The sequence below is a fragment of the Dama dama genome, chromosome 9 (genome assembly GCF_033118175.1).
Source record: "Dama dama isolate Ldn47 chromosome 9, ASM3311817v1, whole genome shotgun sequence".
Taxonomy (NCBI): Eukaryota; Metazoa; Chordata; class Mammalia; order Artiodactyla; family Cervidae; genus Dama; species Dama dama.
The window spans coordinates 43711606-43730408 of record NC_083689.1 but is presented as its reverse complement, the minus strand read 5'-3'; the positions used below and the strand labels follow the sequence as shown (position 1 = coordinate 43730408).

The window sequence follows — 18803 nt, the reverse complement described above, 5'->3', positions numbered from 1 at the left end:
AGTATTTTGTATTTTACAAATTTCCTCTTTCTAAACATTATAGATTTGCTTCCATTCTTCTTAGGTTGCCTCTAAAAGTAAAAATTTTTGCCCCCTGTTCCTTAAAGTTTTATTCTCTCTACTAAGCAAATGCAAGTTTTAGCAAGGCCATTATGCATATCAAGGGATGCATTTCAGCTGGTATTGTGTTTAGGAAGGTGCCTCAGTGACCATTATCTATACTATCATAAGATAATTTATGATATGACATTACAATATTGTTCCTTAAGTTCTTAAAAGGTGTTGATAAAGTCAGTTATTATTAACAGGAAAATTAATAGTGTAACTGGCACTATCATTTGTCACATTAGGCAGTGTTACAGGAAAAAATTTAATATTATCAAAAAACTAAAATGTCTATGTAAAAGTATGTTAGTATTATATTAATTCAAGTAGCATCCACTTGAGTGTAGCATTGTGGAAGTTAGAAATTTCCATATGCAAGGAGAGTTACATTACATTGCTTATTTAAATCAAAATGAATCTGATGGTATATATCACACAATGATTCTGTCAATGTGGTGAGAAATCAATTAGCAGTCATTATTTGGGGGTCTTATTTCATCCCTTTTATTCAATCCTCCCTAAGCACCAATAAAATCTTTGCTGATTGAGAGCAATTGGTTTTTTTTTTTATATTTGCTGTATTTTGTGGTTTCCCAATCATGGAGATCTGCACCAAGGGCAGGAAAGTTTCCTTACTCAGACATATGTAAAAACATCCTATTCTACTTCTGGATTGTCCCAAAGAACAGACTGCTACCCTTTATCTTTGGAGAAGAAAGATTTCCCTTACTCCCTTACTGCTCAAGGAGCTTCATTTCTTTGTTAGTTTATGATTATTTTACAAAAAGAGATGCAGGTATGAAAACAGCTGGATACATCTTCACAAACTTCAAGCATCCATGTTACTGGCATCTAGAAGAAGGAATAAAACAAAACACACCTAGAACCAACCTCCTTTCAGAAACATCTCTCAACATGAATATTATCCTGACTTCTATCAGCAGAGTCTGGTCTTAATGTTTATGTAAGATAATAACATCATATAGGGTCCATTTGTTGGGTTTAATTTCTTGGTTCCAATACAAACTGTGAGATTCAGATATACATATACATATATATATATATATATACATATATATATATTATATATATGTTATATTAAATTGTTAGATAAAGATTTTCCATTTCCACTGCTATTCTTTAAATATGCAAAAAGTTAACCATTCTACAATTCAAATGATACATTGATAATGAAGCACTAAGTTTTACTCAGTGTCTTAGTTTTCTACTGCTGCAGAAACAGATTACTACAAACTGAGTAGCTCAAAAAGCACAAATTTCAATTTTAAAGGTCAAACACACTGAACTAAGATGATGATGTCAGTAGGGCTGTTCTTTTCTGGAAGCTCTAGAGGACAAAGTATTTTCTTGCCTTTTTCAGCTTCTAGAAGCTTTCTCATATTCCTTGGATCATAGCCAATCTTTCTTTTTTTAAAGTCAACACTGGTCAGTCTAGTTCATATCATGCTGCCATCTCTCTAGTTCCTGACTGCAGACGGGAAAGCTCTCTGCCTTTAAAGATCTATGTGATTATATTAGGCCCACCGGGATAATCCCTCCATCTCAAGGCCCATAATTTTAATCATATTTGCAATGTTCCCTTTACAATATAAAATAACCTATTCCTAGATTCTGGGGATTGGTATGTGGATATTTTGGGTGGCCATTATTAGGTCTACCACGTGAAGCATTCTAAATGTTATTCTTTCTAGGAAGTCTAACTTTCACAAGCAAACCACCAATAATTTTAACAGGTTACCTCGTTAAATTTCACTTAGTGTTAAAGGGAAGAGACACAAACATGAAAGGAGAAATGCATGCAAGAAGAAACAATGAAATATATTGCAGTGTATGGTGTCATTTTGTATTCTGCACAACCAGCATTATATATAATGCATACCAACTGTTTAAAAATGAGCCAGTCATATAATATCATTTTTCTAAGAAATAGATGCATAATTATCGTAGCAATGATTTTTCTCTGTATATTGCTCAAATTCTTTAGCTTTAGTCCCTATGAAAAAATAATTATGATTTTTTAAAAAGTCTATAGTTGAAACTAATACAGATTTATCATAACTTAATTGTCTTAGAGTAAATTATAAAGTGACTCTAAAAATATAGAAACATGTTTAAACTTGCATTACTAACAAACTGAGTCCATTGATTCATTTTAAATTAATTTTAATTTTAATAATGAGAAAGGTTTTTTTGCTAGGAACTTACTTTCAGACTGAAAAATACCTTTAATAATCACTATAATCACGAATACATCCAACATGGACAGTATAAGCAAGATATCAATTTAAAAAAATAAATAACATTTTATGGGAATAGGAAAAGAAGTATGTATTGTCCATTAATCCATGTATTAGATAAACACTTACTGAATGTCTGCTCTAGACTACACAACAAGCTATTCACTGAAGATTTAAGCATACCTCCAGGATAATACAATTTAGTCAAGGAAAGAGACATTTATCAAAGACTTACAGAAATATGTGTCAAATTGCAATTAAAATTAGCATTAAAAGAAGGGATATATGTATACATATAACTGATTCACTTTGATGTACAGCAGAAATTAACACAATATTCTGAAGCAACTGTATTCCAGGAGCAAAGATTAATTAAGAAGTAGGTACTGTGCTGGAGAGATGTAATGCTCAGGAAACACATGTAGAGAAACTGAGCTAGCCTGAAGCAATCTTAGGCAAAAGAGTTCTCATGAAGAAATGTACAAAAGAAGGAAAATTTATCACTAGATTAGGAACAAAGAAAAGATCATAGTGGATTGTATTTCCAGAAGTTGAAGATCTAAATCTCATTGTTTGCAAACTCAACTTTCTTGACTTTTGTTTTTACTTCCTTAAACATATCTAAGTCATGTGATTGAAATTTCCTGTATCTATCTTCTCTTCCTCTCAACATTTGATCAAAGCTTCATCTCTCACTGCATGTTTTGAGCCTCTTAGAATCTTGATCAGCCTCCTTGCCCTCTGCTTATTCTAGTTCTTCCCTTATGTCTTTCTCATTGTCTTTCAGGACAAGGGCCATTGTAGTTCAGTCCCATATCAGTCACACATCTTTTATAACCCACTATTGCCCTTTGGTTTTGGTTTTTGTTTGTTTTCATTTTCCAATATGTTTTACATCAGTTTTCCTCCCCATTTTCCAGGTTCAATTCCTTCTTAGCCTTTAAAATAGAGTGTAGATATTTCCTTTACAAAAGTGCAAATTGCCTCCCTACACTTGCCTTCATGCTAAGTATGTTTGTGTTTGGCCCCTTTACTCTGTGCACCCAGGAGCTTGTTTTAATATTAGTAAGAGCAAATATATGTGAATATAACAAAGCTAGGTGTTAGTACATGTGTCTTCTCTCACTAGACTGCACGGGCACAAGCTATACCAGAAAATGCCGTATTGTAGGCTTGAGAAAGAAAAAAGGAAGACAGATAACAGACTGCCGCTTTGTTTTTGTTTTTGTCTTGTTGATAAGGTGAAATCCACATAGCATAAAATTGACCATTTTAACTTGTACAATTGAGTCACATTTGGTTATATTTGCAATGTTTCGCAGTGTTCACTTCACCTCTACCTGGTTTCTTTAATTTGAGAATGAATTATATGCATCATCCAACAGGAGTTTCAGGTATCGCATTTGCTAACAGTGACAATAAAATTGGTCTGCCTGAGAGAGCTGGAGTTTATATCTGAAGTCCTAGCACCCTGCCCAGTTTGCCACTTGTCACATAAAATGGTGTTCACATTAGGATGATAAACATAAGGACAACATGTAACTTTACAATTTCAGTTAGAACCCTATTGGTTTGTCATACATTCGGTCTGGACAGGCCTCATGCTTATTAGTACCACTTCAATAAGTAAAACCAAGTTTTCCATGATAATCTTACTCTACACATTTAATATTACTGTCAGAATGTGCCATCAATGTCTCAGATAATTATGTTAGTGAATTAAAAGATCATGATGGATGTGAAATTAATTCTTCTAATTTGATTGAAAATATCCAGTTATTTTCAGTTTCCTTAGTGCCATCTTCATATCCTTATTTCTCAGGCTGTAGATGAGGGGGTTCATGGTGGGTGGCACCATAGTATAGAATACCGAAATTAACAAATCCAAAAGTGATGGAGATTTGGGTAATGGGCGTAAGTAGGCAAAATACCCAGAAGAGAGAAACAAAGTCACAACAAGGAGGTGTGGCAAGCATGTGGAGAAAGCTTTGGATCTGCCTTGTCTGGAGGGTATCCTTCGCACAGTGGAGAAGATGTGAATGTAAGATATATCAATAAACACAAAACAGCCAAAATCTAGCACTAGGCTGAGCCCAATGACTACTAATTCCCCAGTGTTAAATGAACAAGCCAGAGAGAGCAGTTGTGGGACATCACAGAAGAACTGATGAACTTCAGGAGATCCACACATGGGTGTGGAAAAGGTAAAAGCTGTGTGCAGAATTGCATTGAGACTTCCACTGAGCCATGAAAAGGCAACCATCTGCACACAGGCTCCATGGCTCATGATAATGTCATACCTGAGTGGGTGGCAGATGGCAATATAGCGGTCATAGGACATGACTGTGAGTAGCACTACTTCTGTAGTGGCTAAGAGGAAAAAGAAAAATACCTGTGAAACACATCCAAGGAATGAAATGGTGTTGTCATTAGTCAGAGAGTTCATGATGGATTTGGGGACAGGGATGGAAATGAGGCCAACATCCAGAAAGGATAAGTTCTTCAGGAAGAAGTACATTGGCGTGTGGAGGCAATGATCCTTGGTGGTAAGTGTGATGATAAGAAGATTCCCAAGCAGGGCTGCCAGGTAAATTAGCAAAAAGAGCACAGCATGAAAGATCTGGATCTCCCGAATATCACTGAATCCCATAAGAAAAAATGTGCTCCTAGAGGTAAAGTTGTCCATTTCTTTGACTTTTAATCACTGACTTGCACTAAAAGAAAAAGAACAAAAGTGAACAACTTGAGACTCAGTTCGAGAGGGTTTGTTGTTCTATTTTAACTTCCCTTTCTCCCACTCACATCCATGTTTGTGAGAATATTTGAGACTTCATGAGACTAATAGCAGGTTCCAATGAGCTTATTTTACCACAGTGATCACATAGCAGTATGACTGAATGGGGTGCCAGTCCAGTTCAAATCATCTACTTCATAATTTTATGTGGATTAAGGCCTATTCTCTGTGTCTCACTCAAGTGAAATTTTACATACTTTATTTTACAATATGTAGTGAGAAAGGCAGTGGATTTTGATCAATCAGTCTTAAACACAAATTTAAGCTTAGCCACTCACTTGCTTTTTAATGAATTAATTATCTAAGCATCGGTTGACTCAAATTCCAAAGTAAGCTTTCTTGTCTGATTATTATTATTATTATTATTGTTTCCACCCAGGGGTAGAACCCATGGCTCCTGCAGCTTCTGCATTGCAGGAGGATTCTTTACAGCTGAGTCACCACTGGGGAAGCCCTGGACACTCCATGCCCTTTAGTAAAACTTTTAATTTGCGTATTTATTACTGTCATTCAGAAGAGGTAATTTATGCAAAATTCCATTGAGAGGCCATCTTAAGTAGATCCAGGATTTTTGCCTAGCATGTTGAATTCCTAATCTAATAACTGTTTATTCAACTCAGTGATTGCAACAACTTATTTTTCATACACTATATTATTGATCTTAAAGTCATTTTTTTTCTTTTTCTCTTATTTTTCTGCCCCAAGGGTTCACTCTCTATTTTTTTCTCTCTCTCTCTCATGCATTTTGAATTCCATTATTCAGACAACCACACACAAATTCATCCAAAATGCTAATGTTGATTATTTGTAAGTGTATATGCTCTATAGGAAAAATTCTGAAAACTTGCATTCTACTTCAAATCATTATATATAATCACAAAGCAATGAAAATACAAAGTAACTCACTGTGTGACATGGAAATATTAAAACTTTGAATAATAAGTTGAATTTAACTTTTCAAAATCAGTTTCAGTAATATAGTACTCTGCATAGTTCTCTCCTGGAAAACATTCTCTCATGATCTTCTATTTATTTGAGTATCATTGTAATTTCTCCTACACCAAATTCTTACCTCCTAAAAGCATGGTTGATGCATGCTACCTTCCAATTCTATATACCTACATCCTCCCTAAACCCCCCTAATATAGTCTGTCATGAAATTAGCAAATCAACCAGCAAACAAAAACTAAGATATTTTACAAATACCATTCTATTATTACTATTATCCAAGATTAAGGTGAGCCTTACTTTCTTTCTGTGAACTCACCTTGGGATTTATAACAAACCTTTATTTATTTATTTATTTTACCAAATCTTCTCTATCAGCTGAACTTGTGGTTCACAAAATGTGTTCCTTGCCCATCAACACAAGCATGACTTGGGAAATTGTCAGAAATTGAGATTCTTGGGAAACAACGCAGACCTGCTGAATCAGAAACTCTGGGGTGAGATCAAATGAGCTGTGTCTGATCTACACTATAGCTTTTGAGAGCCACTGGTTTAGAATATCCTGGTTCATAACATTTTTTTCTGTGCCTTACTGGCAGGATTTTTTTCCCCTTCATAAATGTAGTTTATGATCTCACTTAAATGTGAAAAAAAAACAGTCATAGAAATAGAAAACAGATTGGTGTTTTGCAAAGATGGAGGAGGTGGGATGCGAGGAAAAGGGTAAACAAGGTCAAAGAATATAAACTTCTAGTTATAAGATGAGTAAGATCATGGGAATAGCATGGTGGATTATAGTTAAGAATACTATTTTACATATTTATATTTGAAAGTTACTGAGAGAGTAAATTTTAGAAGTTCTCACCATTAAAAAAAGCAAAAATAAGACAAAGCAAACAAAATTATATAAGATGATCATACGTTAACTAATCTTATTGTGGTAATCATTTATATATATATGTGTGTGTATATATATATCACTACCTAATCTACCTTAAATTTACCCAATGTTGTATGTCAATTTTGTCTCAATAAAACAAGAAAAAGTAGTTGTTCCTCAAAATTACTTTTGCTTTTCTTTTCATCCATCTTCAAGCTTAATTTGGTTGTTTTAGCAATCAAAATAAGCTCTAAGCAATAACACCAACTTTCCTCTAGAGATCCAGAAAAAAATCTATCTCAAACGTACTCTGCATTTACATTTTAATTAAATGACAAATGAGAACATAATATTTTCCTACTCTACAACTATAATAAACTTGTAAGATGGTATTTATTGAAGCAAAAGAGGGTGGACACTAAATATTCCAGGAATTCTAAGGGAGTCACTGTGGACTGGATGAAGAAATGTGGGAAATGAAATGATTTGCCCTTGGAATATTGACAGTGTTTAGGAAGGAAAAAGAGAATATTCCTTCTTCAAAAACAGGAAAAAGTGTGAGCAAGGCAGGAACAAGACTAGGCAGCTTAAGGAATGTGTATGTAGAATCACATGTAGCAAACGTGTGTGCATAAGATGTGATGTAGAAACGAGTGGTTCAGCTTTATGTCAACTCTGACTACAAAGGGCACTTGCGGGCTTAAAGAGGGTGGTAGAGTAAAGATGGCATTTCCAAGAATTCAACAGTTCTTCATGTTTAGCAATTTTTCAGTAAAAGATTATTTTTGAGGAAGCAAAAAAAGTGAGTGTATTATTTTAATAGTACACATATGGTTATTAAAATAAGTTCTGGAATGAAATAGGTCTGAAATGGAAAGAAAAAGCACAAAACAAATGTGAGAAAGATGTGTGGAAGCTTTGAATGTGTTACTGAATGAATGAGAGGTGAGAATAAAATTCTAGACACAGATGAGGCTATGAATTATTCCACCCTTGCTTCTAAACCAGGCAAGAGGTAGAATGTGCATGTCTGTGCCTGCATCATTTTGTGCCTCTTTCCCACTGTGGCTCACCTTGTCTATGTTCTGAATTGCAGTGCTATAGCAAACATTCCTGCTTCTTAAAGACAAGGAAGAAAAAGTCTGCAAGAAAGCATCCTTATATCTGAGAGGATGAACAACTTGCTTAATGTTTCAGCATAAAATAGTTGTATGTATTTTTATTAATTATGAAAGAAAATAAAATTTTTTTCACTGGTATAAAGAAAGTCCTTGCATTGTTATTGCATTGTTGGAAGGTTTTGTAGAGTTGAAAAAAGCCATCTTTTGTCCCTTGAAAGACCATCAGACTTCCAATGGCCTGATTCACCCTGATTTCAGTGTCTGGGGTCAGACTGGAACTGGCACTGGCCTCTCTTCCTTTCCTTAGATCTGCCCCAACAGGAAGACTCAAAGCAGAACATGTAGAAATAATCCTCAAACACTTAATTGTCACTGACCAAGCCAGAATATTGGGAAATGTTTTGTTTTTTTTTTTATTTTAATGATTCAGGCAGTCAGTTAAAACAAAGTTGTGTTGGAATGCAATAAAAATTTCTTATATTTTGATAAAGTTCTTAAAGTATCTCTGCTGCTGCTGCTGCTGCTAAGTCGCTTCAGTCGTGTCCGACTCTGTGCGACCCCATAGACTGCAGCCCACCAGGCTCCGCCGTCCCTGGGATTCTCCAGGCAAGAACACTGGAGTGGGTTAAAATATCTCTAGGCCCATAAATAATTTTAATCTGAATTGCTCACCTTTTTGTTTTATAGCTCAAAGGTCAAATCCACGTAACTGTGAAGGAGAATTTATTCAGCATTACCCTCCCCCACCCTATATAACAGGTTGGTATTTTACTTTCTTCAGAATAAGTGGGCCTGAAAAGGCATGCATTTTGGCAGCCTAGTCTAAGGGAAGAATGTTTAACAGGACTTCTCTGGTGGTCCAGTGGTTAAGAATCAATGAAACACGGGTTCTATCTCTTGTCCAGGAAGATCCCATGCCGAGGAGCAACCAAGCCCATGTGCCACAGCTATTGAGTCCATGCGCTGCAACTACTGAAGCCTGTATGCCTAGAGCCCACTCGTATGTGCCAAGTCACTTCAGTCATGTCCAACTCATTGCAACCCTATGGAATGTAGCCCACCAGTTTCCTCTGTCCAGAGGATTCTCTAGGTATCAATACTGGAGTGGGTTGCCATGCCCTCCTCCAGGGTATCTTTCCAACCCAGGGATAGAACCCACCTCTCTTACATCTCTTGTCTTGGCAAATGGGTTCTTTACCACTAGCACCACCTGGGAAGCCCCTAGAGCCCATAGTCTGCAACAAAGGTAGCTTCTGAACACCACAACTAGAGAAAGCCTGCATGCAGCAATGAAGACTCAGCACAGACAAAAATAAAAAAAAAAAAAAAGAATGATTAACAGTTAGTGAAAAGTACTGTTGAGAATGTGAGTTCTTGAGCACTTGCCTGCACCAGATACATTCTAAGACGGTTCCATGTTATATAATATGACTTATATCAATGCTCAGGCTTCCCTGGTAGCTCAGCTGGTAAAGAATCCTGCAATGCAGGAGACCCTGGTTCAATCCCTGGATCAGGAAGATCTCCTGGAGGAGGGTATGGCAAACCACTCCAGTATTCTTGCTTGTAAAATCACATGGACAGAGGAAGCTGGCAGGCTACAGCCCATGGGGTCGCAGAGAGTCAGGCAACTGAGCAACTGAGGGACTAAGCACAGCTGAGGACATATCCATGCTCAAGCAACCCATCTTATATACCATTATACAGACACAGACCTGTGGTGAGCTTACGAAACCAATCCCACATGACACAATGTAGAAGCAGGATTTGAACACAAGGGCCTCACTCCTAAACTTTACATACTTGAATACTACATGCTGTGGTAACACTCAGACTTGCTTTTATCCCTGGTTGTCATCCTTAAACACTTTTGCAGAGGTGATTACTTTAACCTTCTTCCTCTGCATGGTGCCTCTATTTATGAAAACCAACCTCATATCCCAATGCTTCCCTATTCCTCCAGAAAATGGGATACAGTGACTAACAGAGGATTGGTTTATTGGGGTCTTCTTTCTATTTCTTTTTATGGGCTTCCAGAGCATAACAGTAACAGCTAATGTTCATAATACTCTCAGTCTGTCTATTTCACTCGGGTTACCTCTTCTGAACTTCAAAACAGAATACTATACACACATTAAAAACAAGAAAAATGAATACTTACGGAAGTATAGATATCTAACTAGGGTTGCAAAGTGAAGTAAGAGGTTCAGAGCACCTGTGGACACAGGTTCAGAGCAAGAATAGCACGAACTTCACTGGATTTTTTTCAGCTGCAGAATATAATCTTATACAAAAATTTCCCAGACACAGTGTAACAGGATTCCTGCCCATGCTTCTTCATTTTTTAAGGTGATTTTCCTTCAAATTGCGTAAGTAAGCACCCTGAGAATACACTCAAAAAAAAAAAAAAAAAGTCCTTGGAGAGAAAGAGACTTTAGAAGAGCTACATCATTAATCACTAGAGCTGTGACAAAATCCCAAGAGACACAGATTATTTCAATTTTTTATCCAACATCATCTTTCTTTAGCATTATGACATGATGAATAAAATCCTTAATTATTTTAAGGTGAATATGTTAGGCTGCACAAGTTTTAAAATGTGTATGAGCCATTTGTCTTAACTTTGTGTCAGCACTTTTTATAACTTTTTCCTGTTTTATTGGTCTTTATTGCTTTCTTTAAGCTTTCTGTATATTAGGAAATTTAGAATTCATCAGCCTCATGATTCTCAGACATAAGAACAATTTTCCTCTGCTTTTTTTTTTTCATTTTTTCCTGTAATGATATTTGCCCAAGGTTTTTTTTTTAACCATTCAGATTCTGGTTTCTTTGGGGGTTTCTTTGGGGGTTTCATTATTTTTAAAAAGTCCAAAATATACCTTTCTAGTTTTTTTTTAAGCCGTCATTCTTTTGTCCACGTCATTCAGAAGTATTAAATTTTTATAGCAGCATTTTACAATACTTTTAGTTCATTTTCCAAGCAAGTTAATTCCAAGCAATTAATCTATCAATTTATCAATTCCTCCACTATAGTCCATAGATATTAGCTATCTAATCTAATTATATGTAGGTTGCAATTACTTTATTAACATAGGTATACCAACAGCTGACTACTAAATTATTGCTTTAGTGTATTTATAGTTTTCCAGGCAGACAATCATAATCTTCTAAGAATAAACATAATTTAACCATTTTTTTCCCATTTGAAAGCTCATATTTATTTACATATATTGGGAAAACAAAATATATTAAATATAAAATATATTTTTCTTATTTCTAACATTTTTGGATTATGTGTCATGGTGCACACTTAAACATATTGTAGGGATAAACAATTACTAAGTTATCATTAGGATTTACTAAAAGTGCTGAAGTTTATGAGGACTTGATTGTTTTTAATTAAATTAATTGTGAAATATATTAATAGATTTCTGGCAATTGAAACCAATTTGAGCCATGGAATGAAACATTTTCTGTGTTGTAGCTTCTATATGCTTTTGATAGCAGTTAATTTTGCTTTAGTTGTGTATATTCCCCTGGTATTTAGAAACGGTATATATTTTTATATCTTTTCTGAGTATGCATTCTTTAAGTTTTTTTTAAATACAAAATACAAAAATTATAATCAGACTCATACAATCATTTTAAATAAATCAAGAACATACTTTTTATTTTATTTTTTTTTTGTTTAAGGTAGACAGTGGTGTTGCTTTTATTTTTTTTTTTTTATTATTATTATTTTTTTTTCCAGTGGGTTTTGTCATACATTGATATGAATAAGCCATGGATTTACATGTATTCCCAATCCCGATCCCCCCTCCCACCTCCCTCTCCACCCGATTCCTCTGGGTCTTCCCAGTGCACCAGGCCCAAGCACTTGTCTCGTGCATCCCACCTGGGCTGGTGATCTGTTTCACCATAGATAGCATACATGCTGTTCTTTTGAAATATCCCACCCTCACATTCTCCCACAAAGTTCAAAAGTCTGTTCTGTATTTCTGTGTCTCTTTTTCTGTTCTGCATATAGGGTTATCGTTATCACCTTTCTAAATTCCATATACATGTGTCAGTATGCTGTAATGTTCTTTATCTTTCTGGCTTACTTCACTCTGTATAAGGGGCTCCAGTTTCATCCATCTCATTAGGACTGGTTCAAATGAATTCTTTTTAATGGCTGAGTAATATTCCATGGTGTATATGTACCACGGCTTCCTTATCCATTCATCTGCTGATGGGCATCTAGGTTGCTTCCATGTCCTGGCTATTATAAACAGTGCTGCGATGAACATTGGGGTGCACGTGTCTCTTTCAGATCTGGTTTCCTCAGTGTGTATGCCCAGAAGTGGGATTGCTGGGTCATATGGCAGTTCTATTTCCAGTTCTTTAAGAAATCTCCACACTGTTTTCCATAGCGGCTGTACTAGTTTGCATTCCCACCAACAGTGTAAGAGGGTTCCCTTTTCTCCACACCCTCTCCAGCATTTATTGCTTGTAGACTTTTGGATAGCAGCCATCCTGACTGGAGTGTAACGGTACCTCATTGTGGCTTTGATTTGCATTTCTCTAATAATGAGTGATGTTGAGCATCTTTTCATGTGTTTGTTAGCCATCTGTATGTCTTCTTTGGAGAAATGTCTGTTTAGTTCTTTGGCCCATTTTTTGATTGGGTCATTTATTTTTCTGGAATTGAGCTGCAGGAGTTGCTTGTATATTTTTGAGATTAATCCTTTGTCTGTTTCTTCATTTGCTATTATTTTCTCCCAATCTGAGGGCTGTCTTTTCATCTTACTTATAGTTTCCTTTGTAGTGCAAAAGCTTTTAAGTTTCATTAGGTCCCATTTGTTTAGTTTTGCTTTTATTTCCAATATTCTGGGAGGTGGGTCATAGAGGATCTTGCTTTGATTTATGTCGGAGAGTGTTTTGCCTATGTTCTCCTCTAGGAGTTTAATAGTTTCTGGTCTTACATTTAGATCTTTAATCCATTTTGAGTTTATTTTTGTGTATGGTGTTAGAAAGTGTTCTAGTTTCATTCTTTTACAAGTGGTTGACCAGTTTTCCCAGCACCACTTGTTAAAGAGGTTGTCTTTTTTCCATTGTATATCCTTGCCTCCTTTGTAAAAGATAAGGTGTCCATAGGTTCGTGGATTTATCTCTGGGCTTTCTATTCTGTTCCATTGATCTATATTTCTGTCTTTGTGCCAGTACCATACTGTCTTGATGACTGTGGCTTTGTAGTAGAGTCTGAAGTCAGGCAGGTTGATTCCTCCAGTTCCATTCTTCTTTCTCAAGATTACTTTGGCTATTTGAGGTTTTTTGTATTTCCATACAAATTGTGAAATTATTTGGTCTAGTTCTGTGAAAAATACCGTTGGTAGCTTGATAGGGATTGCATTGAATCTATAGACTGCTTTGGGTAGAATAGCCATTTTGACAATATTAATTCTTCCAATCCATGAACACGGTATGTTTCTCCATCTGTTTGTGTCCTCTTTGATTTCTTTCATCAGTGTTTTATAGTTTTCTATGTATAGGTCCTTTGTTTCTTTAGGTAGATACACTCTTAAGTATTTTATTCTTTTTGTTGCAATGGTGAATGGCATTGTTTCCTTAATTTCTCTGTCTGTTTTTTCATTGTTAGTATATAGGAATGCAAGGGATTTTTGTGTGTTAATTTTATATCCTGCAACTTTACTATATTCATTGATTAGCTCTAGTAATTTTCTGGTAGAGTCTTTAGGGTTTTCTATGTAGAGGATCATGTCATCTGCAAACAGTGAGAGTTTTACTTCTTCTTTTCCTATCTGGATTCCTTTTACTTCTTTTTCTGCTCTGATTGCTGTGGCCAGAACTTCCAACACTATGTTGAATAGTAGTGGTGAGAGTGGGCACCCTTGTCTTGTTCCTGATTTCAGGGGAAATGCCTTCAATTTTTCACCATTGAGGGTGATGCTTGCTGTGGGTTTGTCATATATAGCTTTTATTATGTTGAGGTATGTTCCTTCTATTCCTGCTTTTTGGAGAGTTTTAATCATAAATGAGTGTTGAATTTTGTCAAAGGCTTTCTCTGCATCTATTGAGATAATCATATGGTTTTTATCTTTCAATTTGTTTATGTGGTGTATTCCATTGCTCTCCAAAGAGAAGAAATCAAGTTCCACGCACCAGAACACTGACGCAAGCTTCCCTAACCAGGAAATCTCGACAAGCCAATCGTCTAACCCCATCCACTGGGTAAATCCTCCACAATAAAAAGGAACCACAGACCTCCAGAATACAGAAAGCCCACTCCAGATACAGCAATCTAAACAAGATGAAAAGGCAAAGAAATACCCAACAGGTAAAGGAACATGAAAAATGCCCACCAAGTCAAACAAAAGAGGAGGAGATAGGGAATCTACCTGAAAAAGAATTTAGAATAATGATAATAAAAATGCTCCAAAATCTTGAAAACAAAATGGAGTTACAGATAAATAGCCTGGAAACAAAGATTGAAAAGATTCAAGAACTGTTTAATAAAGACCTAGAAGAAATAAAAAAGAGTCAATTACAAATGAATAATGCAATGAATGAGATCAAAAACACTTTGGAGGGAACCAAGAGTAGAATAACGGAGGCAGAAGATAGGATAAGTGAGGTAGAAGATAAAATGGTGGAAATAAATGAAGCAGAGAGGAAAAAAGAAAAAAGGATCAAAAGAAATGAGGACAACCTCAGGGACCTCTGGGACACTGTGAAACGCCCCAACATTCGAATCATAGGAGTTCCAGAAGAAGAAGACAAAAAGAAAAGCCATGAGAAAATACTCGAGGAGATAATAGCTGAAAACTTCCCTAAAATGGGGAAGGAAATAGCCACCCAAATCCAAGAAACCCAGAGAGTCCCAAACAGGATAAACCCAAGGCAAAACACCCCAAGACACATATTAATCAAATTAACAAAGATCAAACACAAAGAACAAATATTAAAAGCAGCAAGGGAAAAACAACAAATAACACACAAAGGGATTCCCATAAGGATAACAGCTGATCTATCAATAGAAACCCTCCAGGCCAGAAGGGAATGGCAGGACGTACTGAAAGTAATGAAAGAGAATAACCTACAACCTAGATTACTGTATCCAGCAAGGATCTCATTCAGATATGAAGGAGAATTCAAAAGCTTTACAGATAAGCAAAAGCTGAGAGAATTCAGCACCACCAAACCAGCTCTTCAACAAGTGCTAAAGGATCTTCTCTAGACACGAAATGCAGAAAGGTTGTATAAACGTGAACCCAAAACAACAAAATAAATGGCAACGGGACCACACCTATCAATAATTACCCTAAATGTAAATGGGTTGAATGCCCCAACCAAAAGACAAAGATTGGCTGAATGGATACAAAAACAAGACCCCTATATATGCTGTCTACAAGAGACCCACCTCAAAACAAGAGACACATACAGACTAAAAGTGAAGGGCTGGAAAAAAATATTTCATGCAAACGGAGACCAAAAGAAAGCAGGAGTCGCAATACTCATATCAGATAAAATAGACTTTCAAATAAAGGAAGTGAAAAGAGACAAAGAAGGACACTACATAATGATCAAAGGATCAATCAAAAAAGAAGATATAACAATTATAAATATATATGCACCCAACATAGGAGCACCGCAATATGTACGGCAAACACTAACAAGTATGAAAGAGGAAATGAATAGTAACACAATAATAGTGGGAGACTTTAATACCCCACTCACAACTATGGATAGATCAACTAAACAGAAAATTAACAAGGAAACACAAACCTTAAATGACACAATGGACCAGCTAGACCTAATTGATGTCTATAGGACATTTCACCTCAAAACAATCAACTTCTCCTTTTTCTCAAGTGCACACGGAACATTCTCCAGAATAGATCACATCCTGGGCCATAAATCTGGTCTTGGAAAATTCAAAAAAATTGAAATCATTCCAGTCATCTTTTCTGACCACAGTGCAGTAAGATTAGATCTCAATTACAGGAAAAAAATTGTTAAAACTTCAAACATATGGAGGCTAAATAACACGCTTCTGAATAACCAACAAATCATAGAAGAAATCAAAAAAGAAATCAAAATATGTATAGAAATGAATGAAAATGAAAACACAACAACCCAAAACCTATGGGACACTGTAAAAGCAGTGCTAAGGGGAAGGTTCATAGCATTACAGGCTTAAATCAAGAAACAGGAAGAAAACCAATTAAATAACCTAACTCTACACCTAAAGCAATTAGAGAAGGAAGAAATGAAGAACCCCAGAGTTAGCAGAAGGAAAGAAATCTTAAAAATCAGGGCATTGGGAATACATGTAAATCCATGGCTGATTCATATCAATGTATGACAAAACCCACTGGAAAAAAATAATAATAATAATAAAAATTAAAAATAAAATAAAATAAAATACAAAAAAAAAAAAAAAAAAAAAAAAAAATCAGGGCAGAAATAAATGCAAAAGAAACTAAAGAGACCATAGCAAAAATCAACAAAGCTAAAAGCTGGTTTTTTGAAAAAATAAACAAAATTGACAAACCATTAGCAAGACTCATTAAGAAACAAAGAGAGAAAAACCAAATTAACAAAATTAGAAATGAAAATGGAGAGATCACAACAGACAACACTGAAATACAAAGGATCATAAGAGACTACTACCAGCAGCTCTATGCCAATAAAATGGACAACTTGGATGAAATGGACAAATTCTTAGAAAAGTATAACCTTCCAAAACTGAACCAGGAAGAAATAGAAGATCTTAACAGACCCATCACAAGCAAGGAAATCGAAACTGTCATCAAAAATCTTCCAGCAAACAAAAGCCCAGGACCAGATGGCTTCACAGCTGAATTCTACCAAAAATTTAGGGAAGAGCTAACACCTATCTTACTCAAACTCTTCCAGAAAATTGCAGAAGAAGGTAAGCTTCCAAACTCATTCTATGAGGCCACCATCACCCTAATTCCAAAACCAGACAAAGATGCCACAAAAAAAGAAAACTACAGGCCAATATCACTGATGAACATAGATGCAAAAATCCTTAACAAAATTCTAGCAAACAGAATCCAACAGCATATTAAAAAAATCATACACCATGACCAAGTGGGCTTTATCCCAGGAATGCAAGGATTCTTTAATATCCGCAAGAACATACTTTTTAATCAATTAATTTTAATTGGAAGATAACTATTTTACAATATTGTGATTGTTTTTGCTGTACATCAACATGAATCAGCCTCAGGTGCGTATGTGTCCCCCCATCCTGAACCCCAATCCCACCTTCCTCTCCACTCCATCCCTTTGGGTATGAAAATATTATGCTCAGTGAAAAAAATTCTGATTCAAGATGCCACATATTGCTTGATTCCGTTTATATGAAGTGTCCAAAATAGGTAAATTTACAGGTAAAGAAATTGGGTTAGTAGTTGCCAAGGATGGAGGTAAGAAAATCGTGACTTTTTTGGGGTAGAGAGTTTCTTTTTTAAGTGATGAAAGTATTCCAAAATTAGATAATGATGATGGTTGCACAATTCTCTAAATATACTAAAATTCATGGAATTGTAGAGTTTAAAATAATATATTGTATAATATGTGAATTATATCTTAATAAAACTTTTATATTGAAAATAAAAGCAAAGTAATTATCTTCTACTATGTATTGCACATAATTTCAGAATGTTTTCATGTAAATATCAACATAATTCCATTTTTAAAAACTAATATATTTAATTGGAGGCTAATTACTTTATAATATTGTGGTGGTTTTTGCCATGAAATGAAGTGAAGTGGAAGTCGCTCAGTCATGTCTGACTCTGTGACCCTATGGACTATACAGTCCATGGAATTCTCCAGGCCAGAATACTGGAGTGGGTAGTCTTTCCCTTTTCCAGGGAATCTTACCAACCCAGATCAAACCCAGGTCTCCTGCATTGCAGGCAGATTCATTACCAACTGAGCCACAGTGGAAGACCAAGAATACTGGAGTGGGTAGCCTATCCCTTCACCAGCAGATCTTCCCGACCCAGGGATTGAACCAGGGTCTCCTCCATTGCAGGCGGATCCTTTACCAAATGAGCTATGAGGGAAGGTATGAGGGTTTTTGCCATAAATCAACAGAGGTGTACATGTGTCTCCTGATCCTGGTCCTGAACCCCCCTCCAATCTCTCTCCCCATCCCATCCCTCTGGGTTGTCCCAGTGCACCAGCTTTGAGTGCCCTGTTTCATGCATCAATCTTGGACTCATCATCTATTTCATATATGGTAATATACATGTTTCAATGCTATTCTCTCAAATCATCCCACTCTCACCTTCTCCCACAGAGTCCAAAATCTGTTCTTTACATCTGTGTTTCTTTTGCTGTCTCATACATAGGGTCATCTTTAACATCTTTCTAAATTATATATATATATAATATATGCATTAACATACTATATTGATGTTTTTCTAGCTTACTTCACTCTGTATAATAGGCTCCAGTTTCATCCATCTCATTAGAACTGATTCAAATGCATTCTTTTTAATAGCTGAGTAATATTTCATTGTGTATATGTACCACAATTTTCTTATCCACTCGTCTGTTGATGGACATCTAGGTTGCTTCCATGTCCTAGCTATTGTAAAGCATGCTGCAATGAACATTGGGGTACACATATCTCTTTCAATTCTGGTTTCCTTGGTGTG

General features: G+C 35.7%; 1 protein-coding gene across 1 annotated transcript; it reads right to left on the bottom strand.

Annotated features, from left to right (window-relative positions):
* Positions 1-4116: 4116 nt before the first annotated feature.
* LOC133062832 (olfactory receptor 14A16-like) lies at positions 4117-5049 on the bottom strand. Its single transcript, XM_061152200.1, has one exon. The coding sequence runs from the start codon at positions 5047-5049 to the stop codon at positions 4117-4119; it is 933 nt and encodes a 310-aa protein (XP_061008183.1).
* Between the last annotated feature and the right edge of the window lie 13754 nt (positions 5050-18803).

Bases quoted from the DNA above. Each gene is read 5' to 3' on its own strand.
- LOC133062832 (XM_061152200.1), bottom strand. From the start codon at position 5,049: ATGGACAACTTTACCTCTAGGAGCACATTTTTTCTTATGGGATTCAGT.